Source organism: Ambystoma mexicanum, chromosome 3p (assembly GCF_040938575.1).
Source record: "Ambystoma mexicanum isolate Mex_15411 chromosome 3p, UKY_AmexF1_1, whole genome shotgun sequence".
Taxonomy (NCBI): domain Eukaryota; kingdom Metazoa; phylum Chordata; class Amphibia; order Caudata; family Ambystomatidae; genus Ambystoma; species Ambystoma mexicanum.
The window spans coordinates 156,415,673-156,443,548 of NC_090925.1; the positions used below are offsets into that span (position 1 = coordinate 156,415,673).

The 27,876-nt window shown below is 48.9% G+C and overlaps 1 protein-coding gene across 3 annotated transcripts in view; it reads left to right on the forward strand.

Moving 5' to 3' along the window:
- Positions 1–27,876, forward strand: part of LOC138580187 (C-type lectin domain family 2 member L-like) — a 646,123-nt gene that overhangs the window by 379,430 nt on the left and 238,817 nt on the right. For all 3 annotated transcript variants that reach the window (XM_069650525.1, XM_069650524.1, XM_069650522.1), the window contains exon 4: positions 6,395–6,498. In XM_069650525.1, coding sequence (XP_069506626.1) covers positions 6,395–6,498 — 104 coding nt within the window. The remainder of the gene's footprint in view (positions 1–6,394; positions 6,499–27,876) is intronic.

The following is a 27,876-nucleotide window of genomic DNA, read 5'->3' on the forward strand; positions in this document are numbered from 1 at the left end:
TTGGTGGAGCTCCAAAACTTGTGAAGGGTCAGTGGAAATACTACTTGAAAAATGGCGGTCACTGATGCACCACTGTACCAACGTGCACCGCTGGTCAAAAAACCTACATTTCCACCAATGTGAACATGGCCCTTTATCCCCAGTGGAGGCACGGAAGAAGAGGTGGTTGAATCCATCTTCACCGACACACAAAGCCATTGAGAAGATTGTTTTCGATAAGAGATTTGAGGGGACTGACAGAATTCTGTAACACAGGAGGTTTGGAGGTGTTCTACAATATGTGCCTAAAGTACAGGCCAAAGCGCTTGCATTTCAGCATACAGGGCATGAGACCTAGGACCCTACTTGGCGTCTTAGCCCATAACGAGAATCTCAGCCGTGAACAATCTAGGACTAAGGGTAATGTAAGGATGCCTCGCTACACTAAGGCCTTTTCAAAAAGAAGTAAGCAATGGGTGATCAAACCAGTCTATGAGGAAATGGAGTTCGACTTTGTCAAAAGCCTAATTGTTGCTGTATTCGAGAAACACAGATATGGAATTTTGAACGTTTCTGTGCAGAGCACTGATCCATTGCCACCCAACATTGCCACTGTGCCATGTCCACCCAAAGGAGAGCTGGTTGTGAAGTACAAATCCCGGTTTAAATAATTGTAATACGATTGTCTTTTTGTAAATAAATTTTATTGTACAGTGTGCATACAAAGTACGCTAACCCTAACCCCTACATTCACCATCCTGGGTGCCGAACTACCTGGGTGTCATCTTTGAATTCTCTCTCTATTCACCTCATATTGCTGACCTTGTCTATATGTGTATGTATATATTTTTGTTGATGTAACTAATTTTTGCAATCTCTTATGAATGCTTTGCACTGTTAACCGAGGGGAGGCTTGCGTATTGCAAATAATAAAACAAACAATAAATCTCACTTTCAACTCAACTCCTCGGGTACTTTATACTTTCCCTGACCTTCCCCAAAAAATTAAGTCTCAATAGTTATGGTTCTTTGGCGCTTCAAAGCTCGCAGACAACGAGGACAAAATGGGGGCCTTAGAACGCGCCAAGCTAGCCGTTGCAGATGGGAGAGAAGCCAGTTTGCATTTGCACATTGAGGCGCACTACATTGATGGATTCGAAACTTCAAGTTCTCACAGATGGCTTTACTACGGGATGTTGCAAAGAAAGAATGTATGCTCATTCCTAGTGAAGGTCAGCCTGAAGAGGCCCACAACTCGCACTGGTAGTATAAGGTTCTATTGTTTTTTGACCTTGAGAGACCGGGACCATGCAGAAAGAACTTCATTTGAAGGAGGGTTTGGGGGGAGTGCAATAACGTAAGAGACGATAAGGCAGAAAATTGTTAAACTAGACCGAGTTTCATGTTAGTTCAGTATACGAAAAATCGTCAAGAGCACAGTGGGATTTACGGACTGCATTACGCAGAGACACAATGGAAATTGCAAATATAATGTAAGTAACTCTTTAGACGCTGTTATACCGGAATGAAGAATTAATGAATGGATGCATTAATGAATGGATGAATGAATGAATGAAGAGCTTTGAAAACGTTTGTGGGATCGTCCTTGTAGCGGGCACAAGGGCATGCAGGTCCACATTCCACACGCATGTAGGCAAAAAGTCGTTTCTCATTGTGTACTAACCTCGATTTATTTCATTAGTTTTCGCATTGATTTTAGAGCCGAACATACTCCATTGCACTATCCTTGAAAGCAAATAGTTTCAGCTCTGCCGTAATAAATGAAATGAATAATATTAATAAAGATTGGCTGGCGAGACTAATTATACATTTTATGTTTTCAAAACGGGTATATACTGCCCTTTTGCCACTTCCACCCGTTTCAGACACCGGCAGACAGTTTTTTTTAACCGCCAGCTGCAGCGTAATGTAAACAACTGCACAATCCTGACTTTATGGGACGATCGCCAAGGGCCCATATGCCTTTACGCGGTACTAGCGGCTAGAAGCAACATATCGACCTTTACGCTGGCCTAGTGCCTACTTGATGGAACAGCCTTGCGGTTCAACGTGCGACAAAAGTGCTTCATTGAACGAAAACCAACACCCTGTGTACCATAAAGAAACAGCGCGTGACTCACAATAACATTTTACGGATTTGCGGATAGAGATAAAAGAAAATAAATGACTTTCGGAGTTCATATGGCAATTACTGAATATTCTATGAACATTTAATGTCAAATAAATGCACTTTACCAAATTTACCGTGTTGCTGTTTGATTTTAAAGTACAGTTTCATATTCCGATTTGTGGCGTGCTGTGTTGTGAGCTGTTCTGTGTTGGTTTCCGGGTTCTGTGTGAAGTCGCGTAGAAGACGACTGGGCGTGTTTGCCTACGCAGCACAGTAACATCACGGAGAGAGGCGGGGAATATGAATGTTTTGATAATGTCAGGCTCAGGGGCGGGGGATATGATTTAGTGCCGCAAAAGCAGGTCAGCCTGGGCGATGCGGCAAGTGATAGGATTATCACAAAATGGCAGCGCCCTGGTGCCTGTTTTCGCGTGCGTTTAATGGACGAAAACTCGGGTAAGGTCCATAGGAAATTTTTCTAAAATCGAGCGATTTAGGCTTAAAAACACATAGCCGACCGTAGGGGCAATAAAAAATGTTGACCGAACCATTCCTTTAATTAAATATAACAGGCAGCAGACGCACCTGTGTATCTCATATGCCTAGCTCAAATCCCGATTCCTAAAGTAAACATTCTAAATAGAATACATACAAACTACGCATGAAAGAATGTATAGAACTGAGTGTAAGGCAGACCCTGCACTCACAAAGAGTAAACTACAAACATAACACAGACTGTCAGCTTATAGACATGCTCAGACATGACATATGAACATTCACTGGGGCAAAATACTTTCTCATTTTCATGAGTGCACAACACCATTTAAAAATTGGAGCAAGCACATTCAATGTGTGCACGCTAAGCCCCTTCTGGAATACCAATATGTGGACCCTGTTGAGCAAATGGCACCTCATGCTTTCTGAGCAGAAGGTGCAGCTTTGCTAATGCAGCCCAAACGCTACTCTTATAGGGAAACATGAAGGCAGTCGTGATCTAACAGTACAAGGTAATTTCACTTTAGAGAGGAAGAGAGTGACACTTCTGCTTGTCCTTTCCATCCCCGCTCATAGATAAAGGTCCAGAAATACGGAATTCCCAGTCGAGGCTCAAGCAACATATGCCACAGCATGAAGAGTCTGGATCACCTGGGCAGAGGATGGCGAGATCAGCACAGACTGCAGGGTCAATTGTTACAGGAGGTACAAGGGCAGTTTACATGGAGACAGTCAAACTAGGAACCAGTTGTGAGTTCCGTTTCCAAACTGAATCTCGCTTCGAGTGGAGAGGTATTAAAAATACTCGCAGGTCATTGCCTCTCTGCGGTGTCATAAAGGCTGCTGCAGGGTCTGGCTACACACCATGCACAGAAATTCCTCCATCAGCCAGTTTAGCCTGTGGATATGTCTGGATGTGCCTTTAGTAGGGAAATAGCAAATGGATTGGGAAGACCCATGACAGTGCCTAGGACCTAGGCTGTCAGTCGCACCTGTATCTAGGATTCCCAAGTTAATCTATATATCAGTCTGCCATTCCACATTTAGGGCTCATTTTCCCATTCCCAACCAGAAGCCAATTTGCAGAAATACATGGAAGAGAACAAGACATTGGAGCAATACAAATTGTATGGGTGTCTTTAGTGAGATGCCACATGATCTATGCCATATGTATGCAAACAAGCAGAAGATTGATGTCTTGCAACCCCCTTTAGTCTTCTTTTGCCACCATTGATGCACACTCTTTTGGTACATTCTTTGTTGTGCTGATGCGCAAGTACCTGCTTTCTTCCTGCACGTCCCTTCTTTCCCCAATTCAATAGTTTCTACACCAGCTACTTCCTGTTAGATGACTATTTGAGAGCTCAGCCGCGACTCTGAGATATCTACACATGCCCAATGACTTGCTGCACAAATAAAAATTATTATTTATTATTATGGTGTTTATGGAGCGCAGGCCTAGCTTCGAGAAGCAAATAAATGCAACGCCACATTTTCCAGGCCCACTGCCATGAACATGTAAAATGAAGCATTATTTTGAAATGATACACATCGGGCACATGTGTTTGATATAGATTATACTGAATCAAATGCATTCATTCTTTCTCCTAGTGCATGTTGGGTACGTTTTTCTAAAGTCCAACTGGTGTGGGACTTCATAAGACTTATCTCTTGGTATTCTGTACCTAACCCTTAATATAAGCCTGTACTACACAAGTCAGTAGAATGGCTGAGTAGCCAGGCTTATCTTTGGAGGGAGTAATGTGAGCTGTATAGCAGTACACTGAAATCCGTAAACACTTACTCACTTGAAGTTATATTCAAATATATTTATATATACACAAGGCACACAAGCACATCTAAAATGCAGCAACTTACATGAACATTCAGTGTGAAATGGAATCAAGGTATAGAAGAAACAGTAATGCAGGTGAGTAACTTTTTCTATGCTTTACATATCCAGCACAGAGTGACATCAATTAAGGTCAGTATCAGCACTTTGGGAAACCAGTACAGCCAAAGTTAAACGGACAGTTTCAGTTCTGATGAAGATCTTCAGAGGAAAGGTTAGTTAACCCATCAGTGGTTCTTGAAGAAACACAGGAGCTCAAAGGGAGCCTACCTGATAGTGCACAAGCTGCAAGGCCTGCACAGAGGAGTTGACGTCATCTCTCAATTGAAAGAAATAGCACTTCTCAAGCCAGGAATCACTGAAAATGGCATACGGTAAGTACAACCCAAGCCCCAAAGTACCTTGAAAGTGAAGAATAAATTGTAACTGGCTTCCTTCCAGGTGCAGCATTGCAGAACCTGATTCCTGCTCCTTGGTTGTGGTGATGAAAGGGGGGCACCTCTGGTGGGCTTCTACAGCAGCACTCGGGAGAAGCGGACTGCAGCAATGGATTCAGCTCACTCTAGCGGCTCTTTGTGGTTTTGGCGCCAAGAAGAAACTAATAACGCTGGTAGGATTCTCTTCGATTGCTCTGTCCTGAACTGGTGAGGGGACTTTTGGTGAAGAATTCCTGCCCTGGAGGTCCACACGGATGCCTGCTAAATTTCAGTCGGATTCAATCTTCAGAAGATAATGCACTCGATAATGGTCCAGTTACCCTGGGTATTGGGATTCTGCAGCTCAGGAACGTCGCAGCAAGTCGGGGGATGGCCCAAATGAAGGACTTGAGGATAGTTGGTCCATCCAGCCTAAGGGAGAAAGTCGTCCTTGGCGGATCTTTCCTGTCGATGTGAAAACAGGGTCAGCACAGCTGCAAGGCTTCACCGGTGCTTCTGCGATCATGGAATGTGCTGCTGGCGTCTCTGCTTGTCTTCTGCTTCGGATTCCTTGTTTCAGTGGTCGACTCTGCCTGTAGTCCCAAAATCCTCATCTCTTATGCAGGATCCCATTAATTCACAGCCATGGAGCTGTCAATTACCTGGGAGGTGGCTGTCCTCTAGGACAGCCAGCCGCCCGTTAGAACTGTATTCAGCCAGGCATAGACAAAGGACAGTGAAGTTTCGGGCTCCTCCCTCACTTCCTGCCTTCCCAGACACACTGGCGAATGGGCGGGCTTCAGAACAGAAGCCTGCCAAAGGCAAAACTCACAAAGGACTCAAATATAGTCTAAAGGATAGAGTAAAAGCCCAGAAGGAACTGACAAATTAAAAATGGCGAACAAAGAATACTGGGCCGGTTGGGGGGATGCATTTTGAGAGAATGGTCGCCCACGGGTGCTGTAATGTAGCTGAGAAATCATCCTGCTAAGAACCTGAACAAAAGGCAGTATAAAGTAACCACTGCCACCAGCCATTTAAGCGTGTCTGTGTAACTAAAAGTTACATGAGAAGCGGGATAAGGAATTACTATGTAACCCCCAGCACCCCACATAAGGTGGTGTGTGCTAGACCCACAAAAGAAAAGGTAAGTAAGATAACATTTATCTTACATTTTCTTGTGAGAACTACAGTTCCCAAGAATAGTATTTAAACATTAAGAGAAGTCCAAGAGACCCCTTGGTGATCCTGCACAGAGAGGGTGCTGTGTATCACTAAGCAGATGCCTATGGAGTTTACCAAACTCCATTAAACATTAAGAATCAAAAATCCCAGTCACAGAAAAAGAATGAGTGAGTGGTAAAATGTTCCACTCACTTAGAAGATTAAAATCAAAGTCCAGATTCCACCAAAAGTGTTGGGGGGAGGGTGGTCTCTCAGGTTAAAGGGAATTGCACAGAAACAGAAGATTTTCCTTAACAGTGCATAATTCTAGTCCGTCTTGTGTTTTTTGCTCTGCAGGATTTCATGATGGACCTCATCTGCAGGAAGCACCTGTGGATCGGTCTGCGGCACAACGGGACTCAATTCCACTGGGTGAACGGCACTGCCTGCAACAGCACTGTGTAAGATACATGTGTTTCTTTTCCTTGAGAAAACAAAGAATGATCAGAACAATATTATTCACGCACAGGATCACCTTTTCAGAGGAAAAAGTAGAGTGTAAAAACACCAGTCCCGACATTCACTCCTTTGGTCAGGCTTGAGCGGCACACAGGTAATAGACCAGCACAAAGTTTGTTTGAATAGGTCTATTGCCACCACAAATAATGTATAGAAAGAGGCATCACAAAGTCACCAGGCTATCTAGTTGACTTTGAGTTAGGTACTTCTCTACAGTCGGGAGTGTACTGTGATAAACAAGGTTGGGCTCTGCAACAGAAGTCAGCAATGGTTTATTCTAAAGCCCAAGCGTCACCTATTTTTGCATACGACACTGTTTCTAAATGCCCATTAGCATGGCCTTGCAACGAGTTCCCATGGCTGCTTATGTTCCAATCTGTCATTGGATCCACTGTGCAATACTACACTTCGTTATCAATAATGTGGCTCTTTACAGATTCACTGTGTGCAGACTCCCCTGCGCTGGACTTAAATGTATCCAAGCTACTCTGCTTCAGATCAAACTGTGAAGTTGTCTCTACCCCCAGTGCCTTTACTGGAAAATTAACATCAATACATTTTGCAGGATCATTTGTTCACCACTCTGTATGTTTGTACATAATAGTCTTAATGATAACAAAATTACCATTCCTCATGCATATATTGTAACAGTTTTTTCAATTTTTCTTATTCAGTGTATGTCTTTTTATTGTTGCACCAATTTCATCCCTTGCTGTTTTTGAATATTGTTACATTGATTTCTTCCAACACGTGTACGTGTTTCTAGATTGCTTCTTCCTCAGGGAATACTCTTTACATGCACTGCGCCAGTCTTAATGGAGGATCAATCTGTGTTTTAGGCAGATTTGTAGTTCAAAGTCCTGTTCTCAGGCCGTTCATTTAGGATTTACATTGCTGATATCTTCATGGCTAGTCACTTTTTTGTGCTGTTATATCTTTACCGAGTGTAGCGCTTCAGCTGAGAGTTTCATCACACCAGCTGATAAGGAAAGAAGATACCAATTACCAAATTAACTCGATGAACCTCCTCAATAAGTGGACCTGCACATGTTAACGAAGCACTTAGTAAACATACAACAGCACCAAAAAAAGTTCTTGGGTATTAAGATTTCAGGAATGTAAATCCAGATTTCACGGACTGCAAACAGAAAGGAAATTAATGTAATGCCCTTCAAAAACAGCCCGGCATGAAATGCAACAATAATCTGACATCAGAGACGATACATTGAATACATACACTTTGACATTGCTTTTACGTTATATGAATAGTGAATTGGTAATTTTTCGTGTTAAGACTAAAGTCAATATACAAATACACAAAGCGCAGAACACATTTCCCTGTGAAATTTATTTTTATACGTGAATCTGTGCAGACTGCTTCATTTCCTGACATCTGTAGTATATTTAACACAAACCTGAATTGGTGGTGCTTCATTCCCGCTGTTCAATTTCTTCATTATGTGAATTGATTCTATTACAATCCGGCATTTTAATTGCTTCTGAAAAGTTGGAGAGCAAGCAGTAAAGTTTAATGGATTTCTTTTTGTTTAAGAAAATGTCTTTTCCCTTCACATAGCTCTCCCTTTATAACGCTATATCGCTGCTTTATTCAGAGCTACTATAAGCGGGTGAATTTCAGAATGCCATGAAACCAAGCAGCTTTTTCAGTCAAGTTGTTCTGCATGTTTGTTTTCATGTTTACTGAGTCAATATCTGCTTTCCTTTCCTTTATTCTGACCTGTTCTTTATTCTTCAGCTGCATTTTCTTTCATTTGTAAACTTTTTTTCCAGATGGCATTATTATTTTAGAGGTACTTTTTTTAATTTTATCTTTTTGGTGACCACGAGCAACCTTCCAACATTTCAATCACTGTAATGAAAACATCTAGTTAAGCTCAGGCGCAGTTGGTCTTTTTCTGCCTGACAGCATCACACCTCAGGGCGTTCAGGGCATCTACTTGCTCACTTGTTTCCCTTTCGTAGAAGCTGGACCAACCCGGCACTTTTTTGCTTATTTTATGGTAATCTGAATCCTCTGTACTGAAGAGGCAGTCCCTACTTTCTTTTGTGCAGCGAAAAGATCTGATGCTTTTGAATAAGCAGTACTGAAAAGGCATTTTTTGGTTATTTCTTGATGATTTAGGTACCTCCTATTTAATGCTCATTGGCATTTGGCCCACAGTGACAAAAATAGCACCTCTCCTGTTAGTGAAGTGTTCAAGTTGTGGCATACTTTGCTGGACCTGTGATGTGTATTGTCACAGGTCAAGCTTTTGCTGGCATTTTAGCATAACCAATCCCCACATTGTCAAGGTCTCACAGAAGGAGATGGCATAAGTATTGTTTTCCTTCTTGCAGCCTAGTGAGCAGCCATATTTTCAGGAGTCTCTGGAACGTCAAGTGGTCCTCCTGCATACAAAGACATCTGGGCATGGTCTCCCAGATGTTGGTGGACAAATCTACAAAGGAGGCGTGTCCTTAATGTACCTTCTTGTACCGTGAAACTTTCACTAAAGCTGCCTCACTAGACTTCGCCCGGAAAGGATTAGTAGGTTATACAATGGGTTTTTATTTGGATCTTGAGTTAGTCTGAAAGCCAGTGAAGGGTCCAGAGTGCCAGTGTGGTGTGTTGTCATCTTTTCAGCCTCAGAAGAAATTGGGCTGTTGCGGTATATGCTCTCTAGAGGCAGTTCCAAGGTCTTCTGGGATGGTTTGTACAGGATGCTGGCAAGACCCTGCATTGAAAGGACAAGAAAGAAGCTTCTGATGGTTCTATATGAGAACGACAAGCATAGTATGATGTGCTAGAGCAATCTTAATTGTAAAAATCACTTTTTCATGATTGCTTTGACTTGTGCCCTTTACCATAAGAATAATTATCTTTTTGACAGTTTCATTGGGCTGAGGATAGTCTCTAATTTACTTTGGTCAATGGATTATCATAGGTGCACTGTCTTAGATGAGCGTAACGTGATTTCTGTTTTGTTTGGACTAGGCTTTAATCTGTTGCCACTCGTCCAGCAGTCTTTTAGTGAAATTCTGGCTAGATTCAGTTGGCAATTGGTTTAGTATGGTTTTAGTTTTTAGGTGATTTGGATGTCATATGCATAGTTGGGCCCTTGTATGCTAATGATGGCCATTAAAGTGACCATGTAACTAACGAAGAGGCGCGGGCACTGCATGTGATTCTGTGAGAGATTTTGGTCATGTGGAGAGAAATTGGGTCATCCAGTTTAAAGCTTTACCTCCGGACCAGCTTTACTTAGTCTTTTCATCAGGATTATGTGGCCACTGTACTTGAGTGACATTTGAAAACGTTGCTCTTTTTACTCAGATAAAATGGCAATTTCATTTATAAACATTAGTGTTATCTTGTCCACTTACATTCAGCTGATACAGTTGCAGGAGGTGCTGTCTATTTTGTCACTGGGTGTTTGCTGGTCACTCAACAGGAGTCCTTAGAGCCACGCAATGCACTCAGTGTCTTGGGCTGATGCCATGTTCAGATGCACTTGGGCAGATGCCATTTCCAGAGTTTTTGTGGTCCTACGTTTGCAATAGTCACTTAGGAAATATGCAGCTGCAGGAGTCGTGGGTTCAGTCCTCCAAGAATCTCATATTACTCATGTTCCTCCCCTTAATATTGATCACAGTAATTTGCCATTTCCTTGTTCAGTATCCCCGATTGTTTGTTGGCATGTATGTGATTGTAAGGTGGGGGGGGTTATTCATACTGTATTCATACTGGCGTCCGTTACTCTGCCATGGTCTTAGTTGTATCGATCAGCTCACTTTACTTGCATCCATTTCCTCAAAGGATGCTTTTGTCACACAGTGGCCTGTCTGGGTAGTGTGCATATGTTTCTCCAGCAGGGGGTCTGGCATGGATTCACATGCTCATGAATATTCCCCGTCGTCAGGCTGGGAATCCTCGGTAAAGAAAAAACCAGTATCAGTTTAGTTTCTGATCTGTCTTTCGTAGTAATAACCAATCACTGGTCTCTGCGTCATACTGACCACAGCCAATGACTGCCCTCTACCTAAGCACCGCCTCTGGCAGCCATCTTCAGATTTTTACCGCACGTTCATGTGTTGGGATCCTCGTGCTATTGCTCTCGAGCGTTAGTGCTATTTTTTCGCGCTTTTCACAAAAAACTTCGATTCTTTCGGTCAAAAGAGCCTCAAGCTCCACCGATCCTACATCCGATCAACGGGGACCCGTGTCGGATTCATCTGTGCCCCTCAAGGGTGAAGATTCGTCGAGCTACACTTCGGAGGACTCCAGAAGCTTCTCAGGCCCGGTCTCGGAGATGGCCCAGGAGAAGGGAAGCTCGACGCCCGGAAAGCTGTTCAGGGTCTGCCCTGGATGCCAGCTGCAGAACGTCTTCAAGGAGGACGAACACTCTTTCTGCCTTTACTGCCTTCATGAGGACAAGACGCACGTGGAGAAGGACTGTGCGTTTTGCGGCAACATGTCGGAACGGACCATGAAGGACCGCCATCAACGTCTCGCCAACTGGCTGGAGGGTAAGAGCCCGTCTGGCGAGAAGAAGAAGAAATCCGAGCGGTCTTCTAAGACCTTTGAGGGCGCCCCGGCGACGGGGGCCCAACATAAGGCCAAGCACCGCGAGTCCGCTGGCACCGGGAGCGCCGAACGGTCGGGCTCTACGGGCGCCAGGCAGGGCGCACCCTCCCCGGCACCATCAACCACGAGCCAACGCTCTGGGTCGGGTAAGAGGAAGGCCGAGCACCCGGCGAAGCTCCTGGAGAGGCCCCGGTCGAGCTCTAAGGCAGAGGAGGAGCGTGGCAGTGCCCCCTCCCTCAAGGATAAGGCGGTGAGCGCACCTAAGGTGGTGAAGGCCTTGATCCATCCGACCAAGCCCTCTATCGAAACGGTCGCGGCGGCCCTGGCTCAGCCTGTGGTGGCTGCACCAGTGGTGGTGACCTCAGGGCCCAGAATCTCCCTGCCTCCTCGGAGGGAGTCTTCCTTTGTGCCCATCGATAGGACCCCCGTGAAACCCTCCGTGGGGAAGAAGAAGGGGGGGCAGGGCGTCGTCGTAGAGTCGGCCTCAACCTCAGAGGAGGAGCTGATCGAGGTCTTAAGCCACGGCCTAGGCGTGGAAGAAGGCCAGCCCGTCGGAATGGACCCCGACGCAGGTGACGACGACGACATCGTCGAGGATACCGACGGGGCCCCTGCTCGCCCGTCGGATTCCCCTCTGCCAGCGCCGCAAGACAACTCGGCGGCCATTTTGTTGGCCATACAGTCCTTATGCTCCGAGATAAGGACGAGGCTACCGTTACCGACGGAGGAACCTCTCCCGTCGGGGGATCCAGAACCGGGACCTTCTGGTGTTCCCCCTACCAAGAAAAGAAGGATCCATCCACCACCTCCTTTTCAACCGTCGCGCCCCTTCCAGCCCTCCTCCCCGTCCACCCGAGGGGATGATACGGGGACTGACACGGCAGCGACGGGTACGGACGACGAGGCATACGACGAGGATTTTCCGTCGTCGCCTCCCACCAGGGCCTCTCCGCCCGAAGAGATCGGATCTTTCCACTCCATGATCTCCAGGGCTTCCGAGCTTTTCCAACTCTGCCCTGAGGAGAAGAAAAAGGAAGGCTTCCTTTATCAGCGGCGCGAGGCCAAGAGGAAGACGGTCCTCGCAGTGCCTCTGTTGGACGACATTTGGGATGAGGGCCTTTCCCTCCTCAAGAACCCTTCCACGACGCCAGCTAGAAGAGACCGGTACGAGAAAAAGTACCGGGTCCCGGACACGGCCCCCCTATGCCTCCGGGCGCAGCCTACCCCGGACTCCGTCGTCTCCGCGGCAGCCAGGAAGAAAGCGGGGGGGGGGTGCGGCCTCCACATCGTCTTCCCCGCCGGACGGCGAGGGAAAGAAATTGGATACTATGGGACGTAGAGTCATCTCGTCGGCAGCGACGACGATTAAAGCGGCCAACGCCTTGGCTATCGTGGCCCGCTACGACAGGGAGCTCTGGTACAAGATAGCTCCCCTGCTGGATTTTCTGCCGGACGACAAGAGGGCGGAGGCCCTTGAGATCCTGCAGGAAGGTGAGGTGGCCTCGGACCACGCCATCACCGTGGCGACGGACATCGCCGACACTGGGTTCCGCCAGCTGGGCAACGGCGTTTGCCTTCGACGTCGTGGATGGCTCAAAGCTACGGACTTCCGGCAGGACGTCCAGACCAGAGTCCTGGACATGCCCTTCGACGGGAACAACCTGTTTGGGAAGACAGTGGACGATTCCCTTCAGGCCATCAAGGCGGATACTGAGACGGCCCGGGCCCTTGGAGTCCTGCAACGACGGACGCCCTTTCGGAGCGGCGGAGGCAAGGGCGCCTCCAAAGGTTCCGGCGGCGGTTTCGCTTCCTACCGTCAAGCGGCCCGCTCGTCGTCGCAAGAGGCCTACAGAGGACGAGGCAAGTCTAGCGGACCCCGCCGTCGTCACCAAGGAGGTCAAGGCGGCAAGGCCGCGTCCAAGCAGGATTGAACCGGCCGTGGGGTCGGGCCCCCACCGAAGCACCCCGGTGGGAGGCCGGCTGGCGGGCTTCGTCAGCGTGTGGGAGTCCATCTCCACCGACCGTTGGGTGCTGGACGCCCTGGCCCGGGGCCACGCGCTCGAGTTTCAAAGAAGGTGCCCGCGCGTCCCCCCCGTGGCCAGGAAAGAACTTCACGTCCCTCAACTAAAGGGGCACCGCAAATTCCTCAGATTCGTGGTCCAAGGGCGTCATTACCAGTTCAAAGCCCTTCCCTTCGGACTACGGTCGGCACCCAGGGTATTCACCAAGTGCCTCGCACCGGTGGCGGCGCAGCTGCGCCGCGAGGGGATTCACGTCTACCCCTACCTGGACGACTGGCTCATCCGCGCCAAGACAAGGGAGCTCGCCGTGGTCCACACGGCAAGGACCGTCCAACTCCTCACGGACCTGGGATTCTCCGTGAACTACACCAAATCCCACCTGGTGCCCGCGCAAGTCGCACTGTTTCTGGGAGCGAGGCTCGACACAGTGTCCCTTCTGGCCTCCCCGTCGGAGGAGAGGACCAGGACCATCTTGGGCAAGGTGCAACGGATGTTGGTGGCCGACGCGGCCAAAGTGAGGTCCATCAAGTCCCTCCTCGGGATGATGTCTTCCTGCATCTACCTCATTCCCATGTGCAGGCTCCGGATGCGCCCGTTGCAAGAATTCCTGGATGCGCGCTGGATCCAGACGACGGGCAGCTTCGAGGAAAGGATCAAGCTCGACGAGAGTTTCCGACGAGCGATACGGTGGTGGGGCACCCGCGCGCTTCTGACGGCGGGCATGGACTTCCAGACCCCAGCCCACCAGGAGACTGTGACCACGGATGCCTCCCTAGAAGGGTGGGGAGCGCACACCGAAAATCTGCACGCAAGGGGACTCTGGCTCCCGACGGAGAAGTCCCTGCATATCAACGTCCTGGAGCTCCGTGCAGTGTTTTGGGCCCTCAGGTCCTTCCTTCCGTCCCTCAAGGGCAAGGTGGTGAGGATCTTCACCGACAACACCACCACCATGTTTTACATCAGGAAACAGGGCGGAACCAGGTCCCCAGCGCTGTCCAAGGAGGCGCAGGACCTGTGGCATTGGGCCGTCGCCCAAGGGATTTTTCTGGTGTCGTTTCATCTGGCAGGGATAAAAAACACCATCGCCGACTCACTCAGCAGGGAGCTGCGCTCGTGCCACGAGTGGGAACTACGGCAGGATCTGGTGGATCGCCTCTTCCGACGGTGGGGCACACCCCAGATCGACCTGTTGGCGACGAACACCAAGTGCCGGAGGTTCGCCAGCAGGTTTCCCCAGACGAGGAGCATGGGCGATGCTTTCTCGTTCCCCTGGGAGGGCCTGTTCCTCTACGCGTTCCGTCCCTTGCCTCTGCTAATCCGGCTCGTCAACCAGCTCAAGAGGTCACGGTGCAGGATGATCCTCGTCGCACCTGCGTGGCCGAGGCAGATATGGTTCCCGGACCTTCTGGACTTGTCAGCGTCCCCGCCGATCAAGCTGCCGGCGGACGCGGATCTACTCTCCAGGGAAGGAGGCGCCATCCTCCACCACGACCCGAAGTCGCTGAACTTGCAGGCCTGGCTCCTGCAGCGCTAGAGTTTGGAGGATACGACATACTGGCCGATTGCAGAGAGGTTCTTGCAAAGGCCAGGGCGTCCTCGACTCTTAAATGCTACGGACACAAATGGAAGAGGTTCTCTGTCTGGTGCCACGCACAGAAGATTAACCCTCTACGGATTACGGCTCCCCAAGTACTGCCGTACCTGCTGACGCTGGCCAAAGCTGGTCTGGCACACGCGTCCATCAAGATTCATCTTGCTGCGATCTCCCGATACACCAGAACCACGGGGCGGACGTCCTTGTGGTCTCATCGTCTGGTGAAAGAGTTCATGAAGGGACTGTTCAGATCGTTCCCGCCGGTGAAGGCTCCGGCCCCGGCGTGGGAGCTCAACGTGGTGCTGACCAAGCTCATGGGACCTCCGTTCGAGCCTCTGCACTCGGCCCCGTTGAAGTTTCTATCGTGGAAAACAGCTTTTCTTGTGGCCATCACCTCCGCACGACGAGTGGGAGAGATCCAGGCCCTTTCCTGCAAGGCCCCGTACTTGACTTTCCACGACACAAGGGTAGTGCTCAAGACGCACCCCTCCTTCATGCCCAAGGTACCGTCGGACTTCCATCTCAACGAACCCTTGGTGTTACCTGTGTTCTTCCCGTCGCCTTCGTCGCCGGCTGAGAGGACTTTGCACTCGCTGGATGTAGCTAGAGCGCTGAAGTTCTACGTGGACCGCACGAAGGGTTTTCGGAAGACGTCACAACTCTTTGTGAACTTTGGACCTGTCAATCAGGGGAAGGCTCTCTCGAAGGCTTCCATCTCCAGATGGCTCTCCGGCTGTATCATGTGCTGTCACCGGTTGGCAAACCGACCGCTGCCTGGCCGTCCGAGAGCCCATTCCACCAGAGCGATCGCAGCTACCACGGCGTTCCTATCTGGTGTGCCCCTGCTGGACATATGCAGGGCTGCTACGTGGAGGTCGACGCACACCTTCACGAAATTCTACTGCGTCGACCGGGATTCCAGGGAGGAGTCCAGGGTCGGCCAAGCAGTGCTGCGCAACCTGTTCGCCTGAGGTGAGCCTGGTGAGGAGGTAAGATGCTTAACGTTGAGTTGATGTGATGCTTAATGTTGAGCCTTTGCCACCTCCCGTGGTTGTGCATGTGTGTACTGCTATGTATTCTTTATTCATGAGCATGTGAATCCATGCCAGACCCCATGCTGGAGAAGGAACAAGTTACTTACCTGTAACTGTTGTTCTCCAGCATGGGTCTGGCATGGATTCACATGCGAACCCTCCCGCCTACCCCTCTGCGGCTCTTCACTTGGTCATACTGCCACTTCACGTGCTTCCAAATCTGAAGATGGCTGCCAGAGGCGGTGCTTAGGTAGAGGGCAGTCGTTGGCTGTGGTCAGTATGACGCAGAGACCAGTGATTGGTTATTACTACGAAAGACAGATCAGAAACGAAACTGATACTGGTTTTTTCTTTACCGAGGATTCCCAGCCTGACGACGGGGAATATTCATGAGCATGTGAATCCATGCCAGACCCATGCTGGAGAACAACAGTTACAGGTAAGTAACTTGTTCCTTACTGCACATAGAGGAAGTGGGCTGTTCATGGTGGTGGCGCAGAGAGGGTTGGTCAGTTCTTCTGGAGTTATTAACCTGAATTCAGTCCAGCTAGACATGTTGCTAGTTGATAATAGTAGGATGCATCTAGTGTGTTTAGAGCTGTGAATTGGTTTTCTCATCTTGCCTATGAAGAATGTAATGATTGCGGCATTGCAGGCACTTGCAGGTTTTCTTTGCAGATCGTGGTTTGGAAGATCATGCTCTTTTGTTGGATGCTTCCTTGATGGTGGTTTTATAGGGTTTTGCTTTGGCTGTGAGGTTGAGTGTCCTGCAAAGGCTTCTGAGGGATGTGATATGTCATTGTTGGTGGGATTTCTTCCAGAAACCTTCTTGTATGCAGGTGGCCTGCTTTCCGTTTGAGTCCCTGTGTGTACCCAGGTGTGAGGCGGGGCTGTGTTTAGTCAAGGCTTCAGTGGTGCATCAAGCCATAAAATAAGTAATTTTCTATGCAATTCTGTAGGTTTGCAAACCAAATTGACACTTGTGTAGCAAAGTTAGCTCTTTAAGTTACCCTGTTCAATAAAAGCACAGCTTGCCCTGAATTCCTCTCTGGCTCTCAAGGCTCTAACCACCCTCTTCTCTCTTCATTGCAAGTTCAAAGGGGCCAATGGGGAGAGAGTGCAATAATAATCTCCTTCACTCTTGAGTGCAATAGTAAGTGCCAAACGCCTGTGAGTGCTAGGCAAGATTTCTTTTTTCTTTTTCAAACAATTGAAAACCAAAAGTAACCTGGATGATACTTTTATTACGCTAACTATATCCTCTTTGGCAAAGATATATTCTCTTTGGCAAAGACGTATGTAACTTTAATAAAAACAGTCATGCAAATCCATTCCTAACATTGTAAGTCGTTGGATAATGCAGAACTACAGTATTGCTTCTGTAAAACACTGCATTGTCTCCATGGTTTACATTCCAGTTTAGGTTGGTGTATCTAAATCTCATAGTATCAACTGCATTTTTCTTTTGTTGGGGAAGGTGTATCACATTGATAATTGAACACTTTTGAAAATGTACATGACCAAATGACCTGATCTGCTGGTTGCATTTATGGTTGCATTTATCTGTGCAACTGGTGCTCACTACATGAGCGGTTTTATACCAGTTACCCAGAAAGTGAGATGGCAGAAGACTACAATATTCCACCTAGTTTTACTAGTTCTCTGCCTTCTACACTGCTTAGTCTCTTACATAATGAATACCCAAGGCTAACTGGATGTTTACGCGAAAGAATGATCAATAGTTCCGCTCAGACTGTACATTGACACATCTGCTGCAATACCACACACAGTAGTTATCCTCCAGAGCTCACTTTGTTCTATGATTACATTATATATTATCACCTGCGGGAAAGAGTTGGCCAAACTGTTTTCAGAGTCTTTTTTTTTTTCAAATCTATTTATTTGTGTCCTTTCATGCAGCTAACCTTTTACATTTTACGGACTTTCAGCCAGAGCATGCAAAGTCCACTCCCCACTCGCATAGTCTAGTAGATTATGTTTGAAACTTTTTTGTAATGTTTCCATTTTTTGCAGTAAATGTCAAAGAAATTTCACTGTGCATAGCTGACTTCTGGGTGGCTGCCGTGTGCCAAACATAGTGGTGATGTTGGGTAAGATTTTCATTTTAGTGCTAAATCTCTACCACTTTTGAAACCCCCAGAACTTTTTGCGGGACTGGTTGATTATTTCTCCTTCTACCTCAGTGAGTGGGAATCTTTTTCCGCACCCAGTTTCTTTTACTCTTTTTATGAGTATCATTTTTAAGACTCCATAGTGTCTTTTTGATACTATCCTCTTTGACACCTTTTTGGCATATATATCTTATGCGTGGAGTGTTGCTGGTGCTGTGCCTAAACACTTTAGTTTCTGGAGTCCGCTTTCTGCTTTTTGCTGCTGGCTAAAGGGAGGAGAAGCCCACATCTTTTAAAAACAATTACATGGAGCGGAGCGAGCGTAGTGCGTGGAGTGTTGCTGGTGTTGGCGGTGATGGTGGTAGCAGGAGATTCACTCTGTGTAAGTACTGCCTTCAATTACTTTATTTATATTGTTTGAGCCGCTGACCGGAGTGCTTCCAAGTAACCCTCACGTGTGTCACTCCGGGGTGATATTGCATCTCTATGCAGCTAAACCTCTGCATCCGCTCCTTGCTTCCCCTCCCTCTTATTTCAGCTCTTCTATTGTTTTGCTGCACTTCTCATTTTCCACTGATGCCTGGGAAAATTGTTAGTAAAGCGGCCAGGAAATGCTCACTCAAACCACAAAACGCTATGCCAGCAATGAGATTGTGTGCAGGTGCAATTAAACCATCTAAGCCATGTGGTTCAGACGTGAGAATTGTACCGGCTGTGGAGGAGCCGGACGGTAATATAAACCGGGGCACCATTCGTGTAGTCTTTCATTGAGAAGCCGGACCCAGTATGGGGAGCTATTGCGTGCTGAGGCAGCTCAGGGCCCCCCCTCCGCTTTTATTGTTTCTGATCAAACTCGTACTGACTTTGGCAGCATTGCTAATTCATTGCTCGTGTTATGCTACACTTGACATGCATCTTTACAGCCTGGTTTTTTTCAGACGCAACCTGCACTAGAATTTGCAAACCCTCCAGACATCCTGCCCCTCCCGCCTACTTTGTCCTCTTTGCTGTCTCCATGCGCTGTGCCTGCAGTCATTATTGAGCAGCTACCGGTGACTTGTTACTGCTCTATCGCAAGACTATCTTCTACCCTGGAGCTGTAACCACAGTCTGAGGTAACTGACTTTTGGGAAGCAACCAGAATATCAAACGCTAACTTACATGGACACAACAGCACGGGCAACATTGATAATAGTGGCCCTTTGCAGTTAAAATATTATTTAAACTTTGTGGCACGATTCTTCAAGAACTGAATTTACAAAGTGCCATTATTCATTCATTAGCTAAGCATGTAAAATCACCATTGGTTAGGGAGGTTAATATCCCCTCTGTGGTGGAGCAGGCTAAAGCAAAGCCCGTTGGGACGGCCAATCACGAAAAATAAACAGCTAGGCAGCCTGAACTGGCAAAGAATAACTGTCGGTGAAAAATCGCCTTGTTTAGAGGAACCTGACCCAACGGAAGTGTCCACTATTTTTCAAACTAGAAAACAGAGACTTGTTAAACGCAGACCGCAAGCGCAAAAGAAATCTAACAAACAATCTAAACCGACAGAGCTATCTCCCGGCTAACAGCCTGCGCCAGGAGGAACCCTTGGCCCTACCCAAGACTCAAAAAAGCAAGGGGGAAGGAATTGAGACACCCGAGACGTACACAAAGGGAGGGTGGGATTTTGACCAGTTGGTTGTTAAAGGATAACAAATCTGCCTATATAGCTGAAATATCCTTGGATGACACTGGAACCTCTTGCAAACTCTTGCCAGCTGCTGCGAGTAAGCCTACTGGTGCCGCAGCAGATGGGGCAATAAAGCGTGAAAATCCTAAACGTGTCCAAACCCCTAGTCATTTCAAGGAAACCTTAACTCCCACCCCTGTGGCTCAACTCTTTGTTGATCCCTTAAAGTTTACAATTTCAATGACCAGTGCAGCCAAATCACAGAAATGGATAAACCGTGGTAAGCTCATTCGCATTCTGCACCGAATACCCCATTTAAGAGTGTTGAACTCGACCGACTGACTTTGTTGAACCCTTGCAAAAAGTAGGCGGCAAGATATCTTGTATACATTGTGCATTGCCTGATATTGCGCAATTAATACGAGCACAGAAGCCTATGCTTAAGAGCTTGGGGCTATACATCAGATAAAAATATATCCGAAGAGGGGCCGGTCGGGTGTTGTGTGAAATGTAAGGGGTTCTTCTCCAGCATGGTGTCTGGCATGGATTCACATGCTCATGACTGATCCCCGTTATCAGGCTGAGAATCCTCGGTAAAAGAAAAACAGTTTCACTTTCACTTGTGCCTCTCATTTGATTGCTGCATTTAGCCCATTTGGGCCTCTCATTTGATTGCTGCATTTAGCCCCTCTGTGCCTCACACTTGAATGCTGCATTTAGCCCATTTGTGCCTCTCATTTGATTGTTGCATTTAGCCCATTTGTGCCTCACACTTGAATGTTGCATTTAGCTCTTTGTGCCTCACACTTGAATGCTGCATTTAGCCCATTTGTGCCTCTTATTTGATTGCTGCATTTAGCCCCTCTGTGCCTCACATTTGATTGCTGCATTTAGCCCCTCTGTGCCTCACATTTGATTGCTGCATTTAGCCTCTGTACCTCACATTTGATTGCTGCATTTAGCCCCTCTGTGCCTCACATTTGATTGCTGCATTTAGCCCTTTGTGCCTCTCATTTGATTGTTGCATTTAGCCCCTCTATGCCTCACATTTGATTGCTGCATTTAGCCTATTTGTGCCCTGCTATCTGCATATTGCATTTAGCCCCTTTGTCCCTCAAATTTGATTATTGCATTTAGCCCACTTGTGCATCTGAGCACATACCCTACAACCCTTACCGATACACCATGAGCATCTTCACACTCTGCCTTTGGGCCTTCACCCATCTTCTGCTCCTATCCTGCCCTACCTCAAACTACCCTCCACCACACTACCAAGACCTTCTGCAACCCCACCCATACAGCCACCTTCCACTACACCACCATGGAGCAAGTCGATCTCACCAATGGATCCAGGACTGGATCTACTAGCAAACCACTAAGCTTACCTTGTCCGCCTAACAAACTCTAGATTGAGAGCCAGACTCACAAGACTACATGAGCCGCTGACTAGAACCCTCCCTGCCACCAACAAAAGAACCATCACACAACAAACCAGCTCTAATCGTACAACTAGGTCATCGCCAACCTCTATCAAAACCAGTCAAATTAAAACCACCACCCCAGCCCTTCCACTCAAAGGCGGATTAATAAATACCAGATCCCTAACAGCACATGCAACCAACATCTATGAACTCATACTGGCTAATGAGCTGGACTTCCTCGCCATTACAGAGACCTGGTTGCACGAGGCAGCTGGACCCCTATTATCTTTAGCAATCCCAGAAGGCTACACCATCTTGAGACAAGATAGAAAAAACATGCGGGGTGGTGGCATTGCCAACATTGCCAAAATCAGCCTTAACATGAGAACCACCTCCACTCCAGAAGTAAACTCCTGCGAAGCATGCTCTATCAAACTCCCACTTCACAACTCCCAGACCTCGACTATCCACCTTATCTATAGGCCTCCCGGCACTGTGGGAACTTTTGAAGAAGACATTAACTATCTACTTTCCACCAATCTCAAACCTCCACTCAGCTTCTGATTCTTGGAGACTTTAATTAATCTAGGCTATAATGACCCTTCAGACAAACAGGCCGTCAACGTGGTTAATATCCTCACTGAATTAGGGCTTACTGAAAAAATGTTGGAACCCACCCATAATAAAGGGAGAACCCTTGACTGGCTAGCAGAACATAACTGTTCCGCTTCCATTACCTCCATCTCCCCACAACTTTGGACAGACCACTACCTGATAACCTATGATTTACACGACACTAGGCCAATTCCTGCAGCCAACATGGCACCTTCATGCCATACCAGGAACAAAAAAAATATCACCAAGGATACAGTAATTCCTGCCATTCTACCCACCCTAAACCAACTCCATGAACACCTTGACCCAAAGCTGCTCGTAGAAGAATATAACCAAATTATAGAAATCACACTTGACAAAGTCGCCCCTCTAAAATGTAGGCCAAGTAAACCCAAAGCCCACGTCGACAAATGGTTCACCCCCAAACTGAAAGATCTCTGTCAACTCAAAAGAAGTTGTGAATCCAGTTGGAGACTTACCCCATCAGGTGACCATAAAAACAAACTCATAGAAATCTCCTCACAATACAAGAAGGAAATTATCTTGGCTAAACGCAACTCATATAACAAACACATCTCTTCAGCCAACTCAAGCATGAGGGAGTTGTTTGCTATCTTAAAGGGAACTAGAGTCGCCTATTCCCAACATAGATATATGTATAAAAGACAAAGCCTGGTGCACAGAGATACAACAAGCTCTAGCCAACAAAGTTACCATGCTACAAAAGAAAATATCGGTTAAGAAAACAGTCCTTAATCAACCACCTATAACCAACACCAACCCTCCCCCTATGGACCAAAACATTACCACCCAATTTGCAAAAACATCCGCCCAAGAAGTGGAGAAAGTCATCCTCTCTCTCAAGCCTTTCAACTGCCAAGGCGACCTGTGCCCCGCACAACTTATAAAAGATGCTGCGAGAGAACTCTCTCCCTTCATAACTAAACTTGTAAACTCCTCCTTCACCTCAGGCATTGTACCGTCCAACTTGAAACAATCTTGGGTACTGCCACTGCTAAAAAAAAAATCCTTAGATCCCATCATTCCCACCAACTACCGCCCCATCACGACAGTCCCCTTTCTATTTAAAATCTTAGACAAGATCGCCTACACACAAATCTAACCATTCCTAGAATGCCACAAGCTCCTAGGTGTAAGACCGTCTGGATTCCGTCCACAACATGGTACAGAGACCGCTCTCATTGATCTGACACCTCAAATCGATGAGCTAAGGGACAAATGTCAATTAGCCCTACTACTCTTGGATCTCTCTGCCGCGTTCGACCTTGTTGACCATAAAGTCCTTTGCGACCAACTTAATTCCGCGGCACACTTCTCTAAGGAAGCCATAACCTGGGTTCAATCCTTCCTTATCGAAAAGACCATGAGGTTGTTCTCCCCCACAGATGTGGCGGACCCTACCCCCATCTCATGCAGTGTGCCCCAGGGATCCTGTGTTTCCCCAACACTAGACAACATATTAACTGGTTGTCTACCCAAGATAAAAGACTACTGAAAGTAGCCTCCCTCACTCACAAATCCCTCAACAACATGGCTCCTCCTTACCTATCCGATAGATTGTAGAAAGATCCTCCAGACCCACAAGAATCTCCAATGCCAACACACTGATCATTCCCAGAACTCACGAAGGCTGGAGGTGCCAGCTTCCCCGTCCGGGCGGCCCAAGTATGGAACTAACTGCCCCACACTATACGTCAGGAGAAATCCTCCCCGAAATTCAGATCCATTTACATCAACCCAGCTAAACCAGCATCACCTACCCCCACCATCCTGTTGATATACCACCTGCAAACTGCTTTATATCATGTATATAATTTACTGTACCATTGATACAACCTGTATATATTGTTAATTATATGTGTAATTATGTAACTATGTAACCTATGCCTCGCATATCCTGTATTGCTGCGCCCTATTACCTTCGGGTCTGGTGTGCATTATAAATAAACAAACTTACAAACTGTATTTCTCCTCTAAACCAATCACTGTCCTCTGGGTCATACTCCCGCCCCCCCTCCCCTTCACCTCCCCCCCTTCATCCAATGACAGTCCTCTCCCTAAGCCCCTCCTCTGGCAGCCATCTTCAGATCTTTACCGCACGCTTCAGTGTTGGAGTCCTCGAGTTTGCTCTGTGAGCTACTTCTACGTTTTCTTTGCAGAAAAAGGTTCTATTTTTGTTCCGAAAGAGCCTGTGTGGTGGTCTTGGCATCTGTCGACTGCGGGGATCCCTTGTCTGTGAAGTTTAGCGCCCCTCAAGGAAGGTCCCTCTTCAAGTCCTGCACCAAGTGCGGGCTTCGAAATGTGTTTGTGGAGGAGAAGCACCTGCAATGCCTCTACTGCCTGAGCCGGACAACAAGGAAGGAGATTGCGAGCTATGCTGCCGTTCTCCAAGAAGACGACAAAGGACAGGCACAGTAGACTGGTGGTGTGGCTGAATGCCAAGGCCTGTGCCCCTTGCTCTGAGCAGGGCATGCCTCACCCAAGGCCGGCCGGTCCAAGGAGCGGTCTTCAAAGTCCTGTGAGGCCCCCTTATCCGTAGGGACCCATGATAAGGCCAAAAACCGCAAGTCCGGGTCCACTGGGGTCGCTGCGGAAGCAGGTCCCGTGGCTGACGGGGCGCGATCGACATCACCTTCCGCCTCCATTGCCAGCTGGCAATCGAGCTCCTCCTCGAAGAGAAAATTGTCCAACCCGGCTAAACTGCCAGAGAAGCCAGAGAAGCCGCAGACGGAGGGGAAGGCTGAGCTGCCCAAGAAGGCCCAGGCGACACAGGATAAGTCTTCATCGACGATGGAGCTAGTGGCGGCTGCTCTCTCGAAAGCTAAGGGGGCTGACCCCGAGTAGATAGCCCCCGCAGCACTGCAGGTATCCCTCCCTGCGAGGTGCAAGGCCGCCGTAGTGACTTTGAAAAAGGTCTGCCAGCATGCCAGAGATGGGGACACCGTCTCAGAACCCAGTTTCAGCCCCTCGGGGTGATAAAAGAGGGGCGGCAAGGAGTCTCTGGATCATTCCCAGGCTGTGGCCCAAGCCATGGAAATTTCGTCCACGGACGAAGAGGACCTGGAGTCCTTACACACGGTCCACGAGGACATGGGAGAGGACGACTGTGATGACGGCACGGGGTCTAGTGTTCCGATCATGCCAGTTCCACTGAGGGATGTGTCTCTGAGCATCCTATGAACCCTACACACCTTGGTGTTGGAGATCCAGAAGAGGATGCCGTTAGGGCCAGTCCCAATGATCCCAATGATCCCCCAGGCCTCCGACCAGCCACCAGCGAAGAAGAGGAAGCGCCATCTGACACCCCCATTTCAGCCTCCACTTCCGCGTCGGCCCCCCTGTCCCCCAGCAGACTGAGACATAGGTACGGATATGGCCACGACGAAGGATGAAGATATCATTGCAGCGGGCGGTGGGTCCCCGCAGTCTAGGGCATCCCAACCAGACGAGGTGGGGTTGTTTCATTCCATGATCGCCAGAGCCTTCGAGCTGTTACAGTTTGTGCCTGGAGAAACCAGGAAGGAGGGTTTCCTGTACCAAAGGCGCGAGGCCAAGAGGAAGACAATCGTAGAAGTGCCCCTCCTGGATGACATGTGGGAGCACGGCATGGCCCTCTTGAAGAACCCTTGCATGGCTCCAGCCAAGCGGGATAGGCTGGAGAAGAAGTGACTGAGATCGCAACCATCACCGGATTTAGTGTTTTTAGCAGCCGTCAGCAAACTCGTCCTCTTCAGTCCCTCCAGTCAGCGAGGGTAAGAAGATGGACGCAATGGGGAGGAATGTGATTTACAATGCGGCGTCCATCATCAAGGCGGCCAACGCACTGGCGATCCTAGCCAGGTACGACAGGGAGCTGTGGTACAAACTGGGTCCGATTTTAGAGTTCCTCCCGGACGACAAGAGGATGGACGCCATCACGCTCTTCCAGGAGGGAGAGGTAGTGTCGGATCACGCCATCACAGTGGCTCTGGACGTTGCCGACACTGGGTTCCGGCAGATGGGGAACGTTGTCTGCCTTCGTCGCCAAGGCTGGATGAAGGCCACACATTTTCTCCAGGAGGTCCAAACGAAGGTACTGGACATGCCTTTCAACGGAGATGACCTTTTCGGGAAGGTTGTTGGCGAGTCCCTATAGGCCATCAAGGCGGATACGGACATGGCCCATTCTCCAGCATGGGGTCTGGCATGGATTCACATGCTCATGAATATTCCCCGTCGTCAGGCTGGGAATCCTCGGTAAAGAAAAAACCAGTATCAGTTTCGTTTCTGATCTGTCTTTCGTAGTAACAACTAATCACTGGTCTCTGCGTCATACTGACCACAGCCAATGACTGCCCTCTACCTAAGAACCGCCTCTGGCAGCCATCTTCAGATTTTTACCGCACGTTCATGTGTTGGGATCCTCGTGCTATTGCTCTCGAGCGTTAGTGCTATTTTTTCACGTTTTTTCTCAAAAACCTTCGTTTTTTCGGTCAAAAGAGCCTCAAGCTCCACCGACTCACTATCCGATCAATGGGGACCCGTGTCGGATTCGTCTGCTCCCCTCAAGGGTGAAGATTCGTCGAGCTACGCTTTTGGAGGACTCAAGAAGTTTCTCAGGCCCGGTCATGGCCCAGGAGAAGGGAGGCTCGACGCCCGGAAAGCTGTTCAGGGTCTGCCCTGGATGCCAGCTGCAGAACGTCTTCAAGGAGGACGAACACTCCTTTTGTCTCTGCTGCCTACATGAGGACAAGACGCACGTGGAGAAGGACTGTGCGTTTTGCGGCAACATGTCGGAGCGGACCATGAAGGACCGCCATCAACGTCTCGCCAACTGGCTAGAAGGGAAGAGCCCGTCCGGCGAGAAGAAGAAGAAGAAATCTGAGCGGTCTTCTAAGTCCTTTGAGGATGCCCCGGCGACGGGGGTCCAACATAAGGCCAAGCACCGCGAGTCCGCTGGCACCGGGAGCGCCGAACGGTCGGGCGCACCCTCCCCGGCACCTTCAACCACGAGCCAATGCTCTGGGTCGGGTAAGAGGAAGGCCGAGCACCCGGCGAAGCTCGAAGGCCCCCATCGGAGGGGGAGCGAGGCGGGGTCCCCCCCCCTCAAGGATAAGGCGGTGAGCGCACCTAAGGTGATGAAGGCCTTAATCCATCCGGCCAAGCCCTCTATCGAAACTGTCGCGGCGGCCCTGGCTCAGCCTGTGCAGGCTACACCAGTGGTGGCGACCTCGGGGCTCAGAGTCTCCCTGCCACCTCGGAGGGAGTCATCTTTTGTGCCCATCGATAGGACCCCCGTGAAATCCCCCGTGGGGAAGAAAAAGGGGGGGCAGGGCGTCGTCGTAGATTCGGCCTCAACCTCGGAGGAGGAGCTGGTCGAAGTCTTAAGCCACGGCCTCGGCGTGGAAGAAGACCGACCCGTCGGGATGGATCCCGACGCAGGTGACGCCGACATCGTCGAGGGTACCGACGGGGCCCCTGATCGCCCGTCGGATTCCCCTCTGCCAGCGCCGCGAGACAACTCGGCGGCCATTTTGTTGGCTATACAGTCCTTATGCTCAGAGATAAGGACGAGACTACCGTTGCCGACGGAACCTCTCCCGTCGGGGGACCCAGAACCGGGACCTTCTGGTGTTCCCCCTACCAAGAAAAGAAGGATCCACCCTCCGCCTCCTTTTCAGCCGTCGCGCCCCTTCCAGCCCTCCTCCCCGTCCACCCGAGGGGATGATACGGGGACTGACACGGCAGCGACGGGTACGGACGACGAGGTATACGACGAGGATGTACCGTCGTCGCCTCCCACCAGGGCTTCTCCGCCCGACGAGATTGGATCGTTCCACTCCATGATCTCCAGGGCATCCGAGCTTTTTCAACTCTGCCCTGAGGAGAAGAAGGAGGAAGGTTTCCTTTATCAGCGGCGCGAGGCCAAGAGGAAGACGGTCCTCTCAGTGCCTCTATTGGACGACATTTGGGATGAGGGCCTCACCCTCCTCAAGAACCCTTCCACGACGCCAGCTAGAAGAGACCGGTACGAGAAGAAGTACCGGGTCCCGGACACGGCCCCCCTGTGCCTCCGGGCGCAGCCTACCCCGGACTCCGTCGTCTCCGCGGCGGCCAGGAAGAAAGCGGGGGGGGGTGCGGCCTCCACATCGACTTCCCCACCGGATGGTGAGGGAAAGAAATTGGACGCTATGGGACGCAGAGTCATCTCGTCGGCAGCGACGACGATTAAAGCGGCCAACG